The 23,387-nt window shown below is 41.6% G+C and overlaps 1 protein-coding gene across 1 annotated transcript in view; it reads left to right on the forward strand.

Annotated features, from left to right (window-relative positions):
* Nucleotides 1-15,743, forward strand: part of SPTSSA (serine palmitoyltransferase small subunit A) — a 41,460-nt gene extending 25,717 nt beyond the window's left edge. The window contains exon 2 of the mRNA XM_050798133.1: nt 10,162-15,743. Within this exon, the coding sequence (XP_050654090.1) occupies nt 10,162-10,265 (104 nt within the window). The 3' untranslated portion in view covers nt 10,266-15,743. The remainder of the gene's footprint in view (nt 1-10,161) is intronic.
* The last annotated feature ends 7,644 nt before the right edge of the window (nt 15,744-23,387 follow it).

The raw sequence follows: 23,387 nt of genomic DNA on the forward strand, positions 1-23,387 counted from the left end.
AGGCGCGATCTCGGCTCGCTGCAAGCTCCGCCTCCCGGGTTTACGCCATTCTCTTGCCTCAGCCTCCCAAGTAGCAGGGACTACAGGCACCTGCCACCTTGCCCGGCTAGTTTTTCGTATTTTTCAGTAGAGACGGGTTTTTTTTTTTTTTCTTTTAGATGGAGCCTGATTCTGTTGCCCCAGGCTGGAGTGTAATGGCGTGATCTTGGCTCACTGCAACCTCTGCTCCCAGTTCAAGTGTTTCTAGTGTCTCAGCCTCCCAAGTAGCTGGGATTACAGGTGCCCACCACCACCCCTGGCTAACTTATATTTTTAGCTGAGATGGGGTTTCACTATGTTGGCCAGGCTGATTTCGAACTCCTGACCTCAAGTAATCCGCCCTCCTTGGTCTCTCAAAGTGTTGGGGGATTACAGGCATGAACCATTGTGCCTGACCTGTTTCTGGTAGTCTTATTGCATGTTACAATGATGACTCTTAGCAATTTTTTTTTTTTTTTTTTTTTGAGACAGAGCCTTGCCCTGTGGCCCAGGCTGGAGTACAATGGCACAATCTTGGCTCGCTACAATCTCTGCCTCCGGGGTTCAAACAATTCCCCTGCCTCAGCCTCCCGAGTAGCTGGGGTTACAGGAGCCCGCCACTACGCCCAGCTAATTTTTGTATTTCAGTAGAGATGGGGTTTCACCACTTTGGCCAGGCTGGTCTCAAACTGTTGACCTCAGGAGTCGCCCACCTCGGCCTCCCAAAGTGCTGGGATTACAGATGTGAGCCACCGTACCTGACCCGATTCTTAGCAATTTTAACTTTAGTGTAAAACCTGGTAAGTTATGTTCTGGTAAGATTTGACTGTTTCTAGCATAACTAGGGGTGTGGCCAACTCCACATGTCCCCTGGCCTTACCTAGCTGGAAGTCAGGCAAGTTAAACAATTTTCAAAAGCGAAGGAAGCAGTTTATGACCGTAAAGCGTTTAGCAAACCTAGTATTTGAACATAATTTAGACCAAATGTTTACATTTTGAATACATTTTTACCAATAACCTTTTTTTTTTTTTTTTTTTTTGAGACGGAGTCTCGCTCTGTCACCCAGGTTGGAGTGCAGTGGCCGGATCTCAGCTCACTGCAAGCTCCGCCTCCCGGGTTTACACCATTCTCCTGCCTCAGCCTCCCGAGTAGCTGGGACTACAGGCGCCTGCCACCTCGCCCGGCTAAGTTTTTGTATTTTTAGTAGAGACGGGGTTTCACTGTGTTAGCCAGGATGGTCTCGATCTCCTGACCTCGTGATCCGCCCATCTCAGCCTCCCAAAGTGCTGGGATTACAGGCTTGAGCCACCGCGCCCGGCCACCAATAATCTTTAAAACCATCTTTATTTCCCAAAGATTGCTAAAGTCACATGAACTAAAAGGCATTACACTTTCTATTTTCTGACAAAATATTTGATTTAAGCTCTTGTTATTATTAAACCAATTAATTTAAAACTTTACAGAGATTAACCATTTTGCTTATAGAGAAAGCAGGCCAGAAACTGAGTGGTAAGAAATTCTTACCCTTTTGCTGGCATGCCAGGTTGCTGGGTTCTCTGTCCCTGAGCGGCCCTAGCAACCCTGTTTGACCGTATGCAAACAGACACATTACCATGAATTAAGAATATTCACAAATAGTTTGCAAATTCTGGAGAAATTAGGCAGAGAGAGAGAAAAATATGACTCAAATTCTATTTATGAAAGTATCCTTCACCAGGAGCGGTGGCTCACGTCTGTAATCCCAGCACTTTGAGGGGCCCAGGCAGGTGGATCACCTGAGGTCGGGAGTTAGAGACCAGCCTGACCAACATGGCGAAACCCCATCTCTACTAAAAATACAAAAATTACCCGGGTGTGGTGGTGGGCACCTGTAATCCCAGCTACCTGGGGGGCTGAGGCAGGAGAATCACTTGAACCTGGGAGGCAGAGGTTGCAGTGAGCCAAGACTGTGCCATTGCACTCCAGCTGGGTAACGAGAGCAAAACTCCATCTCAAAAAAAAACAAAACAAAACATATCTAGACATGTATACACACACACAAAGGAAGATCCAATAGCTTGGAACCTTGACCACGAGATAGCAATACAAGCTTGGCGGTTTTACTTTACCCCAGGAGATAATCCAAGGAAAACTGTGAACCAAAATTTCGGGTAAAGCAATCTCCATGGCAGTTTGATTTTTAAAGGCCAAACCTCCCCAGACTCCAAGGAGCACTGGGGCCAAACGGTAGCAAAGGAGCGTGTCACCTGTTAACCAGGCCCTCTGCTTAGAACCACAGCACAAAAGCCTGGATGCATGTAATGCCATTCCACTTTCCCATTCAACAGTAAACTCCAGATTCCAAACAATGTTGGGGTCAAACAGCATTCATTGCAACTGCGAGAGTAAATTCTAAGGAGGGCCTAGTATTAGACCTCAGAACCTCTGCCAAGAGCATCCCCTTTGGGCAGGTTGAGGTCTGCAGGACCCCTGGAGCGTCTCCTGTGGGGTCCAGTCTTAGAGTGCCAATGTCTCTGATCGTAGGTGGGCACCAGTGCCACATGCAGGTTTTCCCTTCCAGAGCCTACTACGAGCTTTAGAAGAATAGCCATGAACTGTAATGAGAACTGGATGCTGGGTGGGCCTTTTCCTTAGCCAGTTGAGTATGATAAGGGAAAAATTTAGTCTAAGAAAAGAAGGTTTAAGTCCCCTGAAACATGGGTGACTTTGCTCTGAGCTGCACCACATGTAGGAATCAGGGACCATGTGCGGAAAAGATTAAAAAAAAAAAGAGTCCAGGGCAATTATAAACAGGTGCTGAGGCCTCACAAGGTGGCTCACACCTGTAATCCCAGCATTTTGGGAGGCCAAGGTGGGGGGATTGCCTGAGGTCAGGAGTTTGAGACCAGCCTGGCCAACATGGTAAAGCCGCGTCTCTACTAAAAATACAAAAATTAGCTGGGTGTGGTGGTGGGCGCCTGTAATCCCAGCTACTCAGGAGGCTGAGGCAGGAGAATCGCTTGAACCTGGGAGGTGGAGGTTGCAGTGAGCTGAGATTGTGCCATTGCACTCCAGCCTGGGCAACAGAGTAAGACTCTGTCTCAAAAAAGCCGCTAAAAGACTGAAAAAGAAAGAAAGGAAAAAAAAAAAGAAAAAAGACCCAGGTTCCTTAAGTGGACTGGGCAGTGGTAGTTAGGCTTCTCCACATGGAAACCCCTTAGTTTCACTAGCCATGGTCAGAAACCTGCAGTTGCTTCCATGTTTAGGTGCTACCCATATGGGTCCTGGGTGGGAAAGGAAAAGAGAGAAGAGCGTGATATTCCCCTGTATGGAGCAGAAAAGAAAAGGAGAAAGGAAAAAAAAATTCCCAAACTTGAGGCTTACCTCTTCCTCCTGGCTGGCTTGCCAAAATATGTTAACTGTGGAGGGTGTCCAGGTTCTTGGCGTTTTGAACAAAGAACTGGTGAAAATGCACAAACAAAGCAAGGAAGAAATGAAGGGTTTCATTGAAAATGAAAGTACACTCCACAGTGTAGGAGCGGGCTTGAGCATAGGGGCTCAAAGGCCTCGTTACAGAATTTTTGAGAGTTTAAATACCCTCTAGAGGATTCCATTGGTTACCTGGTGTACGCTCTATGTAGATGGAGCGGGTGAAGTAAAGTTACAAAGTCATCTGCTTGGCCTACACACTATGGGGAAGCTATTTTCTGTCATAGCTGAAGTGTGAATTGGCCTTATGTTCCCTGCCTCCAGATCCTATTTTCCTGCCTCACTGGTCTCAAGTGATCCACCTGTCTTAAGTTCCCAAAGTGTTGGGATTACAGGTGTGAACTGCCTCGCTGGGCAACTTTTTTTTTTTTTTTTTTTTTTTTTTTTGAGAGACAGGGTCTCACTCTGTTACCCGTGCTGGAGTGTGTATACAGTCTTGAACTCTAGTATCTTATATTTTAACCAGGCAAAAAACCTGTTCAAGTTTTGATAAGTTACTATTTCAATTAGAATTTTAAAATCATGCTTTTATATGCATGTAAAAAGTTTAAAAGCTTGAAAATTTAATGTTCAGAAAATTGAGCTTAAGTTTCAGATTCTTTTTTTTTTTTTTTGAGATGGAGTTTTTGTTCTTGTTGCCCAGGCTGGAGTGCAATGGCGCCATCTCAGCTCACCGCAACCTCCACCTCCCGGGTTCAAGCAATTCTCCTGCCTCAGCCTCCCAAGTAGCTGGGATTACAGGCATGCGCCACGACACCTGGATAATTTTGTATTTTTAGTAGAGACAGGGTTTCACCATGTTGGCCAGGCTGGTCTCGAACTCCCGACCTCAGGTGATCCACCCACCTTGGCCTCCCAAAGTGCTGGGATTACAGGCCTGAGCCACCATGCCCGGCCAAGTTTCAGATTCTTGATTTGTAGTGGAATAATCCCTGTTAGGCTAATTTATGCATATTCCTTAAGTGATATATTCTCCATACTAAATTGAAGAATTAGTACCTTAAAGACTATGTAACATACATATTCAGATAGCTGATTTATAGTAATCACTCCTATTGGAGTTGAAATTGAGCCAATGACCTTAAGATTATTACTATACCATTTTCATTTGTTTGGTATATATATTTATAAGGTTTCCATAAAAGCTGTAAAAAAAGCAAAATTTGTTCTTAACTACCATATTGCCTGGAAACTGGTTTTGTCTTTTCTGTAGTCGTCATCAAGTTTGTCAGCCACAGTAATGTGTGGAATATGTAGAAAGCATCATAATGAATTTAGTCACATGACCGTCTCTAGTCATCAAATGTCTATTTAGTATGTTTTTTGTTAGATGCTGGAGATACAAAAATAATATTATTTCTCTGTTTAAGGAGTTGATAAGTTTAGTGAGATAAGTACATCTACAAATAGGTAACGTCAGGTGGTAAGTGCTGTGTTACTCACTTTCATACAAAGTATTAAAGGAGCTATATGAGCATTAAGGAATAATTAGTTCTGCCAAGGGGCTGGGGTAAGAATGGGAAAAATTATGAACGCCAGGGAAGGCCTAAGGCCTAATAGAAGAGGAGATAACTACTGAGCTAGAATTATTAGGTTTTACCAGGGAGAATAGGGCATTTCATATGTAGGAAAGTGTAGTGTAGTGGTTAAGAACACAGACACGCCGGAGTTGGACTGATTTGGTTTGGAACTGGCCCCTTTACTTTGTTGTTGGGGAGGTTACTGGAACTTGATGAAGTGCTTAACTAGTACCAGACACACACTAGACATTCGCAAACTGAAAGCTGCTGCCGCCACTGTTATTCTTACTTATATTATTATTAAAAAATAAGCAAAACCAGAGCAGTATGGAAATATATAATGTTGTTTTCTGAGACTCTTGTAATATGGCTGCAAGTAGGATATATGTGTATTAGGGAGTGGTTTGAACTGTTGGGAAGTACAGTGGAAAAGTAGCATGGTACTTGTGGTTGGTCCTCACCTAGGTCTCCTTTCTTTTTTTTTTTTAATTTTATTTTTATTCTTGGTAGAGACATTGTCTTACTATGTTGCCTAGACTAGTCTTGAACTCCTGAGTTGAAGTAATGCTCCCACCTCGGCCTCCCAAAGTACTGGAATTACAGGTATGAGCCACTGCACCTAGCTTAAGTCCCCTTTAAAAGCTGATGTACCCCACCCCCCCAGCCTCCGTGAGTGTTGGCTGCTAATGACTTATAGCTCCCTCTTTCTCCACAGTATTGTCCTCTGCCAAGCAGCTTTCTTGCTTAGGTGGATTTTCTGTATCCCACCCTATAGCCAGTGATTGACAGGTAAGCAGATACCTGTCATGCCTTAATCATTTATCATTGATTAAGGTTGGGGGGTGAGATTTAAGAGTCATTTGTAGGGGTTGGGGAAGAACTGAGAAGTCATAATTTGAATGTGGGGAGAAGGAATAAAAAGCCTTCTAGACTGGATGACTTGGCAAATAGTTGTGTCAATTGGAAAAATAGGACTCATAGGAAGAGGTAGTTTTGGAGAAGGTTAATGAGTTCAGTTTGAATTTAAGTTACCTTGTTGAATGCCGTAGATGGAAATGTACAGTAAGTAGGCAGAAATATCTGTCTGCAGTATGGAAGGTGAGGTCAGGTTGACAACATTAAGGTGCAGATTGGACATCCCTAATCTGAAAATTGAAAGTCTGAAATGCTCCAAAATCCAAAACTTTTGAGCAACAACATGATAGTCAAATGAAATGACCACTGGAGCATTTTTGATATTGAATTAGGTATGCTCACCTGGTAAGTATAATGCAGATATTCTAAAAATTTTTTTTAAATCTGAAATTTGAAATGTTTGTCATCTTAAGCATTTAGGATAAGGGATACTTATCTTGTAGTTGTTTAAGTTATGAGAGAGTGTGGGGCCCAAGACAAAACGATGGGAATTCCATTTGATCTGGAACGTTTTCAGCCGCAAGTAACAAAATTGAACAAGCTGCTTTAAGAGTAAAGGGGATTGACCAGCCAGGCCTGGTGGCTCACACCTGTAATCTCAGCACTTTAGGAGGCTGAGGTGGGAGGATTGCTTGTCCCCAGGAGTTCAAGACCAGCCTGAGCAACATAGGGAGACCCCATCTCTACAAAAATAGTAAATCAGCTGGGCATGGTGGTGTGTGCTTGTTGTCCCAGCTACTTGGGAGGCTGAGGTAGGAGGATTGCCTGAGCCTGGGAGGTCGAGGCTGCGTAAACTCTGATTGTGTCACTGTACTCCAGCCTGGACAATAGAGTGAGACCTTGTCTCAAAAAAAGTAAAGGGGATTTATTAGGTTAGTATGTAAAAATCCAGAGGTAGGGCGGGCTTAAGGGTTTTTTGGTGAGGATTCTGACTCCATTTTTCTGTGATTATTTTTGTTCTGCCACCTTCTTGAGTTAGCTTTGTTCTGAATCTTGCTTTCCTCATGGAGGTAAAGTGACTCTAGTGATTGCAAGATTCCATCAGCAAGCTGCATATTCTAGGAGAGAGCATCTATGTTCCTGAATTCCTGGCAGAAGTCCTAAGCTTTGAGCTGATTAATCAGTTTTGAGGTAGGGCATTGTTACCAAGAGAAAGAGATCCCTCTAATTGGTTAAGACCAGTCAGGGGTTATCCATGAAGGTGGGTTAGTCCAACCAAAAGGGCATGGCTGCTATACTAGGAGGAGAGGTAGAGTGGATGTTTGCAAAGAAAGCACAAAGTTCACTCTTATCATCTATCATCCATCATAAAGGAAAGAGCCAATGAAAAACAGGAAAATGGTAAGAGAGATTAAAAGAGCGCCTTAGAAAATACCTCAGCCCAGAGTAGAGTTTTGAAGAGTGGAAGGGGTTGTTTTGTTTTGTTTTCTGTTTGTTTTTTGAGACAAGGTCTGGCTCTGTTGCTCAGGCTGGAGTGCAGTGGTGCCCTGGCTGACTGCAGCCTTGAACTCCTGGGCTGAAGTGATTCTCCCACTTCAGCCTCCAGAGTAGCTGGGACTACAGGCATAAATGCAAAGGGTTTTGAAGAAGAAGGACTAAAACAGTGTCAATTCAAACAGCCTTTGGATTTAGTGGAGACCACCAGTGACCTTAGGACAATGCCTACAGTCTGGAGGAGTAAGAATCAGATGGTGTGTTGGTGATGAACAAATATATGCCAATGACATAGAAGCAGCAAATCTTCCTTCCTTCCTTCCTTCCTTCCTTCCTTCCTTCCTTCCTTCCTTCCTTCCTTCCTTCCTTCCTTCCTTCCTTCCTTCCTTCCTTCCTTCCTTCCTTCCTTCCTTCCTTCCTTCCTTCCTCCCTTCCTCCCTTCCTCCCTTCCTCCCTTCCTCCCTTCCTCCCTTCCTTCCTTCTTTTTTTTTTTTTTTTTGAGACGGAGTCTGGCTCTGTCGCCCGGGCTGGAGTGCAGTGGCCGGATCTCAGCTCACTGCAAGCTCCGCCCCCCGGGTTTACGCCATTCTCCTGCCTCCCGAGTAGCTGGGACTACAGGCGCCCGCCACCTCGCCCGGCTAGTTTTTTGTATTTTTTTAGTAGAGACGGGGTTTCACCGTGTTCGCCAGGATGGTCTCGATCTCCTGACCTCGTGATCCGCCTCCCAAAGTGCTGGGATTACAGGCTTGAGTCTCGGCCTCCCAAAGTGCTGGGATTACAGGCTTGAGCCACCGCGCCCGGCCCCTTCCTTCTTTCTGTCTCTCTCTCTCCCTCTCTCCCTCCCTCTCTCCCTCCCTCCCCCCTCCTCCTCCTTTCTTTCTTTCTTTTTTTCTTTCTTTCTTTCCTTTCTTCCTTTCTTTCTTTCCTTTCTTTCTTTTTCTTTCTTTCTTTCTTTCTTTCTTTCTTTCTTTCTTTCTTTTTCTTCCTTCCTTCCTCCTTCCTTCCTTCCTTCCCTTCCTTCCTTCCTTCCTTCCTTCCTTCCTTCCTTCCTTCCTTTTCCTTTCCTTTCCTTTCCTTTCCTTTCCTTTTCTTTCCTTTCCTTTCCTTTCTTTCCTTTCTTTCCTTTCCTTTCTTTCCTTTCTTTCTTTCTTTCTTGAAATTAGTAAATAGAAGGTGGCAGTTTAAGGAAGAACTGGATTAAGGGAGGTTAAAAAGTAAATTGTAAAAAAAGATTGTGAAAGACTTTCTGCCCTTGTTTGCTGGGTGAAGAGAATGAGTTTATGGTTTCAGTCAGGCAGTCTTGATTTGACCTCTGGCTCCAAAGACAACTTCCTTTATGGCCCTGAGCAAGCTACTCAGTTTTCTCAGTTTCTGATTAATAATGAACATAATAAACATTTCATAGGAAAGCTATAAGGGTTAAGTAAGATAATGTAATTGTGGAAGAGATTTGTCAACTAACCTGTTATACAAATATTAGTTGGTAGTAAGCACATTGCTTATTTAAACCCTATCTTCTGATAAAAGAATGTAAGTTATTTTAGAAATAATAGTATGTAAAGGTATGTAGAGTTGAGAAAGGGGAAAGGCAAGTGGAAGAGGAGAGAGAGAATAAATGAGAATATGAATGAATTAATAAAGCATGACCCCAGTTCAAAACCAGTTATTCCTCTTAGCATCCTATGTAACTGTGCAAAGCCAAAAGCCCTTAGATTTGACATAATTTTTGCTAGCAGTATTTTGTGTGGCCCCAGAGGAGAGACCTCTTGTTGACTTCCATATATGCAGTTTCAGTTCCTTTTGTAATAAAGGAGCACAGTACAGAAAGGTTATTGTTTAGGTTATCAAGATGACTTTTATTTGAAGTTGTTGCAAATAGTAGCAATAGTGATAATGATGTTTAATAGTGATAATAATAAATAAACGTTTGATAGTAGCAGTTGCTGTCATTTTATATATCCCTAAGCTAGTGTATGATTGATTTTAGCTCTGTGTGACTCCAAAAATACTTTTAGCCACATTCTAGTCTAACTAATTCTAAAATTCTTTGATCATACATTCTTATTAGTTAAGTTGGTAGATCTTTTACAGTCATTAAATAGAATTTTATTCCTGTATATTTATTTCTTAGGTAGAACAGTGTCACATCCTGTGCTTCATTTTAAGCAGTCCTGCTGGGTGCAGTGGCTCACGCCTGTAATCCCAGCACTTTGGGAGACCGAGACGGGTGGATCACCTGAGGTCAGGAGTTTGAGACCACCCTGGCCAACATGGTGAATCCCTGTCTCTACTAAAAATACAAAACTTGGCTGGGCGTCGTGGCGGGCGCCTGTAATCCCAACTACTCAGGAGGCTAAGACAGGAGAATCGCTTGAACCCAGGAGGCAGAGGTTGCAGTGAGCCGAGATCATGCCACTGCATTCCAGCCTGGGCAACAAGAGCAAAACTCCGTCTCCAAAAACAAAAAAAGAAAAAAAAGAAAAAAAAAAGAGAAGAAAAAAAAACATTTTAAGCAGTCTGATGTTTTTGACTACACAGGGAGAATAACAGTACCTACCTTATATGGTGGTAGTAAAGATGAATGAGCTAAAAACAAAACAAAACAAAAACCAACTTAGAATGGTGCCAGGCATAGTTGTTAGTAGCTAGCATTATCGTTCTTGTTTTTTTTTTTTTATCAGTGCTTGATATAAATGAGAAAGTACTAAGTGAATGGGTACTTCATCATAAAAGAGTTGTTGAAAACATGTGGGGATTTAGTTTTGAATAAATTAATAATAATAAGTTTCCTTAACTACAACTCAGATTCAATGCTGGTTTCCATTGTGGGGATGGCACTATACACAGGATACGTCTTCATGCCCCAGCACATCATGGCGATATTGCACTACTTTGAAATTGTACAATGACCAAGATGCGGCAGGATCAGAGGTTCCTTGGGGAAGACCCACCCTACGAAGTTGGAATGAGACCATCAGATGTGATAAGAAACTCTTCTAGATGTCAACATAACCAACCTTATAAAGACTAAAATTCATGAGTAGAACAGGAAAATCATCCTGACTCATGTGTTGTGTTCTTTATTTTTAATTTTCAAAGAGGCTCTTGTATAGCAGTTTTTGTCTATTTTAACATTGTAGTCATTTGTACTTTGATATCAGTATTTTCTTAACCTTTGTGACTGTTTCAATATTACCCCCGTGAAAGCTTTTCTTAATGTGACTTTGAGTACATTTTAATTGCCTTCTATTTTTAAAACTCAAAATCATTAGTTGGGCTTTACTGTTCTTGCTATTGTATGGCATATACATCTGCCTGGATATATTTCTACTCTTGACCAAAGTTTTGTAAGAACAATATAAGATTTCGGGTAGGGGTATGGGGAGGGAAGATATTTTATTGAGAACTACTTACAAAAGATCTGTAAGCTTGAACTCAGGAGTACAGTTTTAGCTATCTAGACTCTAACAGCTTTTGCTTTAAAATTATTAAATTGTTTCTTAATGAAAAAGAAAAGATCTTGCTAAAGTTAAAATAAAGAACGTTTCACCTTTTAAATATTTTATTCTTATGTGGACTTATTTCCACAAAACTTTGGTGATAATTCTTGAGACAAAAGGTGGTTAAGTAGCATTATTATGTAATGCTTATATACCATAGAGTTTTTAATAGAAGAGAAATCCATTTCTTCTGAGGGTCACTATTAACAGTGGACTTCCTTAAATTTAGTTTAATGATTGTAATGGGTGCTGCATTTGCACATTGCATTAAGTTATGATGAGACGAATTGTTGTTAAAAATTATAGCAAAAAGAAATGTAAACTTGGTTAAAATCTTTTCACTCTTTGTATTGTTTTTTTTAAGGTTTTTATTCCTTAAATGTAAAATGACTACCTAATTTTTTGATGTAAATACATTAAATTCAAAGAGAAAAAAATCAGCTGATGTAGCAGTATATCTTTTCCTTAATGGTTAAATATTGATCTAGTATTTACATTTCTGAATTATTTTCTGTGGAGGACCAGATAAGCAGTAAGTATGTTTTATCCTATATGTCTTGCAACATGAAAATGTTGCTAATTTAAAAAAAGTAGGCATTATGTGTGTGTGTTTTTTTTTTTTTTTGAGACGGAGTCTCACCCTGTCGCCCAAGCTGGAGTGCAATAGCATGATCTTGGCTCACTGCAACCTCTGCCTCCTGGGTTCAAGTGATTCTCCTGCCTCAGCCTCCTGAGTAACTGGGATTACAGGCACGCACCACCATGCCTGGCTAATTTTTTGTATCTTTAGTAGAGATGGGGTTTCACTATGTTGGCCAGGATGGTCTTGAACTCCTGACCTCCTGATCCACCTGCCTTGGCCTCCCAAACTGCTGGGATTACAGGCGTAAGCCACCGTGCCCGGCCAAAATTGAGGTATTTTTTGCCCAACATTTTAAGGACTAGACTTTTGAAGTATTTTATAGTCTAGAGGTCTCAAGTAATATATACATGTTTAATATTTTTAGAGTCAATTGATATCACAATTAGGAATAGTGAGAATAATATGTAATTACTTGGTTTGAAGTAGTTAAAACTTGGATATGGTTATATCTGAGCTATGGTCATACTATCTCAAGAAAAATAATATGAGGATTTAACTTAAGATTTGTTCTATTAATGCCCAAATTTGGCTTTCCTCTACTATCCCCCATAGAGAACCACTAACAAGTGGATGTCTAATATTCCTGTGGTGAGTTGAAGGCAGGGAAAGTCGAGAATCATTAGTTTCAATGGGTATCCAGATGACCTATCCTGGCCCTCTACTCAGAAACCTGCAATTTGTCCTCACTCTGCTGAAATTCATTAAATTGCTGTTGTATAACTGATGGTTATTATGAACACTGACATGTGAGACATACGGAAGATAAAATTTAGTCTTACAGGAAATCTTTAGGAGAGTCAAAAGAGAAATGGGAGCATGTCTCTTGAGAGGTGATCAGGGAAGTTTATGCTCACTGTCTGATGCAAATGTCTAGTCTATTTGTTAGTAAATAACAAACAGGGAAATAATTTTCACTTTTTGTTTAAAATAAGGTATTTACAAGCATACCTTGTAGTTATTGTGGGTTCAGATTCAGACCACTGCAATAAAGTGAATATCTCAATAAAGTGAGTCACATGAAGTTTTTTGGTTTTCCCCTGCATATAAAAGTTACATTTACACCATCCTGTAGTCTATTAAGTGTGCAATAGCGTTATGGCAAAACAAAAACAAAAACAAAACCCATATGTACCTATCTTAATTAAAAAATTATCTATTGCTAAAAAAAGCCAATGATTATTTGAGCCTTCAGCAAGTCATAATTTTTTGTTGGTGGAGGGTCTTGCCTTGATGTTGATGGCTGCTGACTGATCTGGGTCATAGTTGCGGAAGATTGGGGTGGCTATGGCAATTTTAAAAAATAAGACAACAATAAAGTTTGCTGCATTGATCGACTCTTCATTCATGAAAGATTTATCTGTAGCATGTAATGCTATTTGATAGCCTTTCACCCACAATGGAACTTCCCCCAAAATTGGAATCAATCCTTTCAAACCCTGCTGTTGCTTTATCAACTAAGTTTATAAAATATTCTAAATCCTTCGTTGTAATTTCAACAATGTTCATAGCATCTTCAGCAGGAGTATAGGCCATCTCAAGAAACCACTTTCCTTGCTCATCCATAAAAGGCAAAATCTTGTCTGTTCAAGTTTTATTGTGAGATTGCAGTAATTCAGTCACATTGTCAGGCTCCATTTATAGTTCTCTTGCTATTTTTAGCAACTACAGTTAACTCCCTCACTGAAGTTTTGAACCCCTCCAAGACATCCATGAAAGTTGGAATCAACTTTCCAACTCATGTTACTGTTGATATTTTGACCTCCTCCCATGAATCATAAATCATCTTAATGGCATCTAGAATGGTGAATCATTTCTGGAAGGTTTTCAGTTGACTGCCTAGGTCCATCAGAGTAATCACTACCTACGGCAGCTATAGCCTTACAAAATGTCTTTCTTAAATAATAAAGACCTCGAAGTCAAAGTAAATCCTTGATCCATGGGCCACAGAATGGACGTTATGTTGGCAGGCATGGAAATGATATTAATCTCTTTGTACATCTCCTTCAGAGCTCTTGGGTGACTAGATGCAGTATTAATGAGCAGTAATATTTTGAAGAGAATCTTCAAAATAGTAGTAGGTCTCAACAGTGGGCTTAAAATATTTAGTAAACCATGTTGTAAATGGTTTTTTACAACACAGATGTGCTGTCACCAGTCTTTATTGTTCCATTAATAGAGCACAGGCAGAGTAGATTTAGCATAATTCTTTTTTTTTTTTTTTTTTTCCAAGCCAGAGTCTGTCGCCAGGCTGGAGTGCAGTGGTGCGATCTCGTTTCACTGCAACCTCTGCCTCCCAGGTTCAAGCGATTCTTCTGCCTCAGCCTCTTGACTAACTGGGACTACAGGCACGCACCACTGCACCCAGCTCATTTTTGTATTTTTAGTAGAGATGGGGTTTCACCATGTTGACCAGGATGGTCTCAATCTCTTGACCTCATGGTCCGCCTACCTCAGCCTCCCAAAATGCTGGGATTACAGGCATGAGCCACCATGCCTGGCCTGATTTAGCATAATTCTTAAGGGCCCTAGGATTTTTGGAATGGTAAATAAACATTAGTTTCAACTTAAAGTTACCAGCTGCACTAACCCCTAACAAGAGTCAGCCTTTGAAGTTTTGAAGCCAGGCATTGACTTCTTCCTAGCTATGTAAATTCTAGAGGGTGTCTTCCAATATAAGGCTGTTTTATCTACAGTGAAAATCTTATTTAGTATAGCCATCTTCATCAATGATATTAGCCATAGCTGCATTATTTGCCACATCTTCTAAATCGGTATTTGCTGCTTCACCTTGCACTTTTATCTTACGAAGATGGCTTCTTTCCTTAAATCTCGCGAACCAACTTATACTAGCTTCAAACTTTTCTTCTGCAGCTACCTCACCTCTCTCAGCCTTTATAGAATTGAAGAGAATTAGGACCTTGCTCTGGATTAGGCTTTAGCTTAAGGGAATATTGTGGCTTGTTTGATGTTTTATCGAGACCATTAAAACTTTATTTATTTTCAGCAATAAGTCTGTAATACTTTCTTACCATTGGTGTGTTCCCAGGATTAGCATTTCTAGCTTTAAAACAATTTATTATTATTTTTCCCTATCTTTCAGCAGCCTGGAACATTTCTAGCTTTTGATTTAAAGTGAGAAATGTGGCAAGGCACAGTGGCTCGTGTCTGTAATCACAGCACTTTGGGAGGCTGAGGCGGGAGGATTGCTTGAGCCTAGGAGTTAGAGACCAGCCTGGGCAACATGCCATGACCCCGTCTCTACAAAAACTTTTTAAAAAAATTAACCAGGCATGGTGGTGTCACCTGTAGTGACAGCAAGTTGGGAGGCTGAGGTGGGAAGGTCGCCTGAGCCTGGGAAGTCGAGGCTGCAGTCAGCTATGATCGCACCACTGCACTCCTGCCTGGCGACAGTGAGACCCCATCTCAAAAAATGATAAATAGATGCGTGACTCTTATTTTTCACATGAGCATTTAGAGGCCATTGTAGGGTTATTAACTAGTCTAATTTCAATAGCGTTACGTCTCGGAATGAGGAGGCCTGAGGAGAGGGAGAGAGACAGAAGAACTGCTGGTCAGTGGAGCAGGCAGAACATACACAACATTTATCAATTAAGTTCACCTGTTATATAGGGATGGCTTGTTGCACCCCAAAATAGTAGCATCACAGATCACCATAAAGGATATAATAATAGTGAAAAAGTTTGAAATGTTGCAGGAATTACCAAAATGTGGCACAGAGATATGAAGTGAGCACTCGAGGCTGGAAAAATGGTGCCATAGACTTGCAGGGTCGATTGGAAGAGTTGCTACAAACCATCTTGTAAAAAATGCCATGTCTGTGAAGCACAACAAAGTGATGTGCAATAAAACGAGGTATGGCTAATTAGATAATTCTCCATGGACCACTAGTGTTTCTGTATATCTTATAAGCAGATGTACTGACTGCATTATTTTTCAAGGATGTTTATATGATAGAGAAGATAGAGACAGTATCTCCCTCCAAAATGAAGGGCAGGTATATTTAGAGCCTTGGAAGATAAAGGGTGTTTCTTTCTGGACCAAAGGGCATTATAAAAGCTTTAGGTTCCCTATGCTCAGGGTTCCTTTCCTGTAATGCAACCATCTGCACGTACAGATATCACCTGGTCTTTGCATTGCCCTGTGGAAACTGGGGTTTGGGAACCAGAACAAGAAAATGTTGATATTTTGACTATTTCTGTGAGTAATAAAGTTCTTTGTCTCTAACCCTGAATCTCATGTCTTCTGCTAACATCTACAAAACTGTCAGACTAGCTTGCAAGTAGAGTAGAATTTCAGACTCTTCATAGTTTTTGACAGTTTAGGTGATGAGGATGGGATGTTGGCAGATGTGGTCTTCTGGAAGAGGAGGGATAATGGACCCACAAACTAGGTTTGAAGATGAGACAACTTGGATCAAGAGGTAAATACATTTGCCCAAGTATTGGGTGAGTTAAGAGAATAACGATTCCCCAATATCCTACTTGTTAATTAATAGTTAGGGGCTGTACAGTGAGAAGTAGAACGCAAACAGCTGTCTAAATGGTGCCTCAGTTGTTACTCTCCTCTGGGCAGATAGAAAAAGGGATCTTATGACAATGGGACAACAGGTGCCATGGTCTTGGACTAGGTGCAATGGTAGCTATGGCTACTAAGCTAAGCTTGGGTGGTCCAAAACCTCAGAAGCTCATTTAGATGAGCCATGAGTGAGGGCCACTTGAAATTGAATGCAACGCCTCAATTTTCTCAAAAAAAAAGCTGCTCTTCTTCTGTACGCTTGATCTTTCCTTTGCCTCCTACCCTAACTTAAGAGTGAGACCTGGCCATGCGCAATAGCTCATGCTATAATCCCCACACTTAGGGAGGCGGAGGTGGGCGGATCACTTGAGTTCAGAGTGAGAAACCAGTCTGAACAATGTGATAAAATCCCGTCTCTACAAAAAATACAAAAATTAGCCAAGCATGGTGGTGCACACATGTAGTCCCAGTTATTGAGAGGCTAAGGTGGGAGGATTGCTTGAGCCCAGGAGGTTGAGGTTGCAGTGAGCAGTCTTTGCACTGCTGCACTCCAGCCTGGGTGACAAAGCAAGACCCTGTCTCAAAAAAAAAAAAAAAAAAAAAAAAAAAAAAGAAAACAAAAAAAGAAAAAAGATCCAGTATGCACTTATGCACTGCTTGAATGTGCTGGGGAACTGTGGAGGAAATATTTCAAACTTTGTGTGCTGTTGCATATAACTACTCAAGGCACTAGTAGTCTTTGCAGCCGCTTGGGAAGAAGGGGCACCTTAATTCAACTGATGGGATTTGGGCAATTTTTGCAGTGAAGAGAAATTAAGTGACCCTGTTGCATGTGGCCCTTTGGGTCTGTTTAGTGTTCTGTTGTAGCTTCCACTGATGAATGTATAATTGGTATTAATGTTTTACATGATTGTAATTTGAATGCTTATAAGTGCCCGAGGTGATTCTACTGATTGGGAAGAGATGTTGTATTAGTCTGTTTTCATGCTGCGGATAAAGACATACCTGAGGCTGGGAAATTTACAAAAAAAAGAGATTTAATTGGACTTACACGTGGCTGGAGAGGCCTCACAATCATGGCAGAAGGTGAAAGGCACGTTTCACATGGTGGCAGACAAGAGAAGAAAGCTTGTGCAGAGAAACTCCCCCTTATATAATCATCAGATCTCATGAGACTTATTCACTATCATGAGAACAGCACAGGAAAGACCTGCCCCCGTGATTCAGTTACGTCCCACTGGGTCCCTCCCGCTACATGTGGGAATTCAAGATGAGATTTTGGTGCGGACAGAGCCAAACCATATCATTCTGCCGCTGGCCTCTCTCAAATCTCATGTCCTCACATTTCAAAACCAGTCATGCCTTCCCAACAGACCCCCAAAGATTTAACTCATTTCAGCATTAACTCAAAAGTCCACAGTCCAAAGTCTCATCTGAGACAAGGCAAGTCCCTTCTGCCTATGAGCCTGTAAAATCAAAAGCAAGTTAGTTACTTCCTAGATACAATGGAGGTACAGACATTGAGTAAATGCAGTCATTTCAAATGGGAGAAATTGGCCAAAACAAAGGGGCTACAGGCCCCATGCAAGTCTGAAATCCAGCAGGGCAGTCAGATCTTAAAGCTCCAAAATGGTTTCCTTTGACTCCACCTCTCACATCCAGGTCACGCTGATGCTAGAGATGGGTACTCCCGTGATCTTGGGCAGCTTCATCCCTGTGACTTTGCAGGGTACAGCCTCCCTCCTGGTTGCTTTCATGGGCTATCATTGAGTGTCTGCAACTTTTCCAGGCACATGGTGCAAGCTGTTGGTGGATCTACCATTTTGGGGTCTGAAGAATGGTGGCCCTTTTCTCACAGCTCCACTAGGTAGGGCCCTAGTAGGGACTCTGTATGGGGGCTCTGACCCCACATTTCCCTTCTGCATTGCCCTAGCAGAGGTTCTCCATGAGGGCCCTGACCCAGAAGCAAACCTGCCTGGGCATCCAGGAGTTTCCATACATCCTCTGAAATCTAGGCGGAGGTTCCTAAACCCAATCTTGGCTTCTGTGCACTCGCAGGCTCAACACCATGTGGAAGCTGCTGAGATTTGGGCTTGAACCCTCTGAAGCCATGGCCTGAGCTCTGTGTTTGTCCCTTTTAGCCGTGGCTAGAGTGGCTGGGATGCAGGGCACCAAATCCCTAGACTTGGTTAAGCTTCAAACTGACGGTACTCACTGAGTTGCTGCCACTGTTCAGCATCAGTGCCAGCTCTGCCGAACCAAACATGGGTGGGGTTGCTCCATTCCCTTTGCAGAACTTAAGGCTATCTCATATCTCTGGCCAGTGTTCCTTTTGATAAAGCTTGTTACATTTTTACTGACCTCTGGGCTATAGCCAAAGGCCTAGGAGTTTAGTCTGTCACTTGGAAAACTACGGATTGGTAGATTAAAGACACCCTCTCTGGGGCTGCAAAATGTGGTAATAAATCACAGTTAAGCTGTTGGGTTACTCATGTAGATGTCTAGAGTAAGGGCCAGTTCTCTGGTATCAAGCTGCTGATCAAGACTGCACTGTCCAGATTGCTCCCATTTCTGACTAGATCCATCATTGTACTTGACATGGTGACCTATCTACCACTGTAGGTTTGGCATAAAATAAAGAAAAAGACCCTGTTTCTGACGCATAAGCTACCTGAAAGGCAGACTTGTGAAAATGTTGCAGTGAGGGGGGTCACATAGCGTGAGCCATCACCTCCATCTCCTCACACCTTGTTCTTGGCGGATTGACTACATTAGACTTCTGATCTCTTCTCAGGGCTACCCATTGTGCTGCAACGCTGTTGATATTTTTCAGTGATGATTATACAAGGCAGAGTTTCACTGCACAAGCTCTCTTCTCTTGTCTGCCACCATGTGAAACGTGCTTCACCTTCCTTTCAACACAATATTGCTGTTTTAACCTGATCATCAGATTCCAGCTATAATATTGCAGCCCTTGAAACAAATCTGTGTCATGTGTTTGGCCTTCTGGGCCTTTGCAGCTTGACAATGGAGCAGGTTTTTTTTTTTGTTGTTGTTGTTATTGTTGTTGTTTTTTAATCACAAAAGCTACTCAACAAAGTGCTGATAGTCAAGGTATTTGATGGACATTCCATACTCCCTACCATTCACAGGCATCTGATATTGAATACTGGAATGGCCTCTTCAAAAATCAATTCAAATAGAATTTTACTCTAGCTCTCTCTTCTCCTTCTGGGCATGTAGCTTAATTAGGCAGTTTGGTCATTGAATGTGGCTATGCTCAGAAAGAGATAATCTCTCAGCCACTTTCTGTTTAATGATCAGGATGACCTATTGCTATTTTAAAATTTGGATTCCTCCCTGTTAGAAACAAAATGCTTGTTCCTTGGTGCTGCAAAGAAATAGCACTTGAACATAAGTTTAATTTTCCCAGCAAGGCAATGTTTACTTCTATAGAAGGGTGCGACTTGTGAATGGACTAATGGTGAGAGGACATCTGAACAAGACAGGGGAAGGGGTTCTTATTCTTGATGCAAGTAGCTGCTACTGCTCTGTCATTCCCCTATTGGCTAGGGTTGCACTGCACAGTCTAAGCTAATTCTGATTGGCTATTTTAAAAAGAGCAGAGGTATGAGCCAGAGTGGCGGGGTGAGTAGTTTGGCAGGAAGGACAGTTAGGGACGGGTAACTAAATGTGACTTAGGTCAGAGCAGGTGACCAGGGGTGATTCAGGTCAAAGCAGGTGACTGGGATGAGTCAGGACGGAGCAGGTGATCAGGGGAACAGATATGAACTACTGATTAAAACTGGTGTAAAAGGTTTTTTACTGAAACTACTAGGAAGTTAAACTTTAAAAGGGAGGACAAAGAACTGAACATACTGACATAATGATTCTTTAAAGAGAAATTTAGAACTCATTGTATCCAACACTCCCTGACCATGCTGCTTTTCTGTTCACTATTGGCAGTCCCAGGCCAGTGCGTTGCTAGCCCAGCCAGAAGGGGCCTAGGGATTTCAACTTAATTCTGGCTCAGTCCCCTAGATTATGTAGTTGAGTTGCTGTGACTCTGTATCATGAGGCTAATCATGACTTGGTTGAGTACATTTGCTTCATGAGTCACCCAGTGGCTCATGTAGGCCAAAGTAGGTGGCATGAGTCTCCCTGTACGTTTTATAAAATTGCCTTATCCCTTTTTCACCTGACTCTTTTGGATGAAAGGTCTGGGTATGAGTAGAGATGACTGGAAAAAGGTGAATGATAATTATTGGAATAGGACAAATTGATTTTATAGTGATGGAGAGAGAGCAACTCCAATACATGAGGGGAGAATACCTTAGATGCCAGGAGTGGGGAGAAGGATCTCTAATAACGTCCTTCAGAGCCACCCCTGGGTCTTTCCTCAGGAAGAAAAATGCCCAGATACAACTCTCCCAAACTGTAGCAAAAACTTTAAATGGTGAAACTGCTGAATCTGCCACCCCCCACGATGGTGCTCACCATAATTTTGATTGTCATTCCCCTTCACCTTAACGAGAATCTATCAGATAAAGCAGAGGATTTCCCCATTTTCTACATCTCCCATGCAAGACATTGATTAACACCACTGGATATCTTCCTCACCTCCCTTCCCGTAGCTATTGCTTAGTCATTCTGTGGGGTGAATGAGCAACACCTGTCTGATGGCATAGATAAATAGGACAGTTTGACTGACAGCCCTCAGGCAATTTCAGAAAAAACAGAGACTAGCTTCAATTATTCAAACTGAACCGGGAACCATAAGGCTTACCAGCTTGCCAGGAGGCCAAGCTGGAGGAACTGTCAAACTATGCCCTCTGAATGATGTATGTCCCACTTAGAGAGGCCAACAACACTTTCTTTCCAGGGGCACCCTGTGTGCCCTCAGGTCTTTATTTCCTGTGTGGAATCCAGGAGTTATTTTGTCTCTCCTAAAAGCACCCTTAGGGGTAATCATAAGATCCCTTTAAGTGTTTAAGGAAGCACCACTGACAGATCATGTAGCCCTCAGGTGACTACAGAGATCTCTTCAAAATGAGGCTTTTCTTAGGTAATGGAGAGATCTCTGCAGTAAGATAACAGATTCATAGGCTGGGCGTGGTGTCTCATGCCTGTAATCTCAGCACTTTGGGAGGCCGAGGTGGGCAGATCACTTGAGGTCAGAAGTTCAAGACCAGACTGGCCAACATGGTGAAACCCCGTCTCTACTGAAAATGCAAAAACCAGCTGGCTTGGTGGCATGTGCCCGTAATCCCAACTACTCGGCAGGCTGAGACAGGAGAATCGCTTCAACCTGGGAGGCGGAGGTTTCATTGTGCCGAGATCGTTCCACTGCACTTTAGCCTGGGTGACGGAGCGAGACTTGGTCTCAAAAAAAAAAAAAAAAAAAAAAAAAAAAAAAAAAGATCAAACAGATTCGTTATTTATGTATCCTTTGCTGGCAGTTATCCCTGTAACAGTAGTCATCCGACTAGAAAAGTGAAGTGGTAAAAATTTTGCTGAAGTTTTCAATGACATGCCTGGACGCTGAAAGGAAAAGCAGGTCAGCCTCAGCTCACTAGCTAGGGTTGTTATGAATGAAATAATTGCCCCAGACTTCCCAATTATGATTCTCCCTTTAGAAGTAACCTCTTTCCTGAGTCTCATATCTGCTAGAACTATGGGCTGTCTAATATGGTAGGCATTAGCCACATGTGACTACTTAGCACTTGAATTTTGGTTAGTCTGAATTGAGATGTTTTGTAAGTGTAAAATTTACCCTGGATTTTCAAGACTTAGTGTGGGGGAAAAAAAAAAGAACGTAAAAAAATACTTTTATTTTATTTTATTTTATTTATTTATTTATTTTTTTGAGACAGAGTCTGGCTCTGTCACCCAGGCTGGAGTGCGGTTGTGCAATCTTGGCTCACTGCAACCTCTGCCTCCCAAGTTCAAGCTATCCTTCCATCTCAGTCTTCCACCTCGGCCTCCGGAGTAGCTGGGACTACAGGTACATGCTACCATGTCTGGTTAATTTTTGTATTTTTTAGAAATGAGGTTTCACCATGTTGCCAAGGCTAGTCTTGAACTCCTGAGCTCAAGTGATCCGTTCGTCTCTGCCTCCTAAAATGCTGGGATTAAAATGCTGTGAGCCTTCACACCTGGCCACTTTTAAATATTAATTATATGTTTAAGTGATGATATTTCGAATATCTTAGGTAAAATAAAATGTATTTAATTTCAACTATTTCTTTTTACTTCATTTAATGTGGCTACTAGAAAACTTAAAATTAAACTTACAGCTTACTTCTGTAGTTCACATTATTTTCACATTGGGTAGCTCTGCTCCATAGGTAACCACGATCTGGATTTTGTGAAAACGATTTTCTTCCTTTTCTTTAGATTTCTATCACCTGTGTGTGTGTCCATAAAATAATATATTTTGGTTTTGCCTATTTTTGAAATTTATATAAATGGAAAGTGCTTCACGTATTCTTTTGCATCTTGCTTCTTTTGCTTATGTTCGTATAACTTATCCTGCTGTTATATGTAGGTGTAATTCATTCATTTTCCTTGTTGTATATCCTATTCCATTTTATGACTATGCACAGCAATTTGTTTATCCATTCCATTATGCTAATTTATAATCCTATCAGCAACGTATGTGTCTACAGCCTTGCTTTTAATCATGAAAAATTGGAAATATTTCAAATGTCCATCATAGGGATTGATAGGTAAATTATAGTATATCTATACAATGAAATGCCATAAAATTATTTATTAAAAGAATTAGATGGCCGGGCATGGTGACTCACGCCTGTAATCCCAGCACTTTGGGAGGCCGAGGCGGGCAGATCACCTGAGGTTGGGAGTTCAAGACCAGCTTAACTCACATGGAGAAGCCCCTTCTCTACTAAAAAAATACAAAATTAGCTGGGTGTGGTGGCGCATGCCTATAATCCCAGCTACTTGGGAGGCTGAGGCAGGAGAATCGCTTGAATCTGGGAGGTGGAGATTGTGGTGGGCCAAGATTGCACCATTGCACTCCAGCCTGGGCAACAAGAGTGAAACTCTTTCTCAAAAATAAATAAATAAATAAATAAAATTACTCTATCTGAAATAATTTGAAAAGATGTTTATAATATATTGAAAAATTCTAAAAATTTGTTGGCATATAATTCTTCATGGCAGTTTCTTATGATCACTTGTACTTCTGTGGCATCAGTTATAATGTTTCCTTTTATTTCTGGTTTTATTTATTTGAGTCATCTCTCTTTTTTCTTAGTCTAGCTAAAGGCTTGTCCATTTTACTTTTCTTTTCAAACACCAACTTAGTTTTTCTTTTCTATTGTTTTTCT

Source organism: Macaca thibetana, chromosome 7, assembly GCF_024542745.1.
Source record: "Macaca thibetana thibetana isolate TM-01 chromosome 7, ASM2454274v1, whole genome shotgun sequence".
NCBI lineage: Eukaryota > Metazoa > Chordata > Mammalia > Primates > Cercopithecidae > Macaca > Macaca thibetana.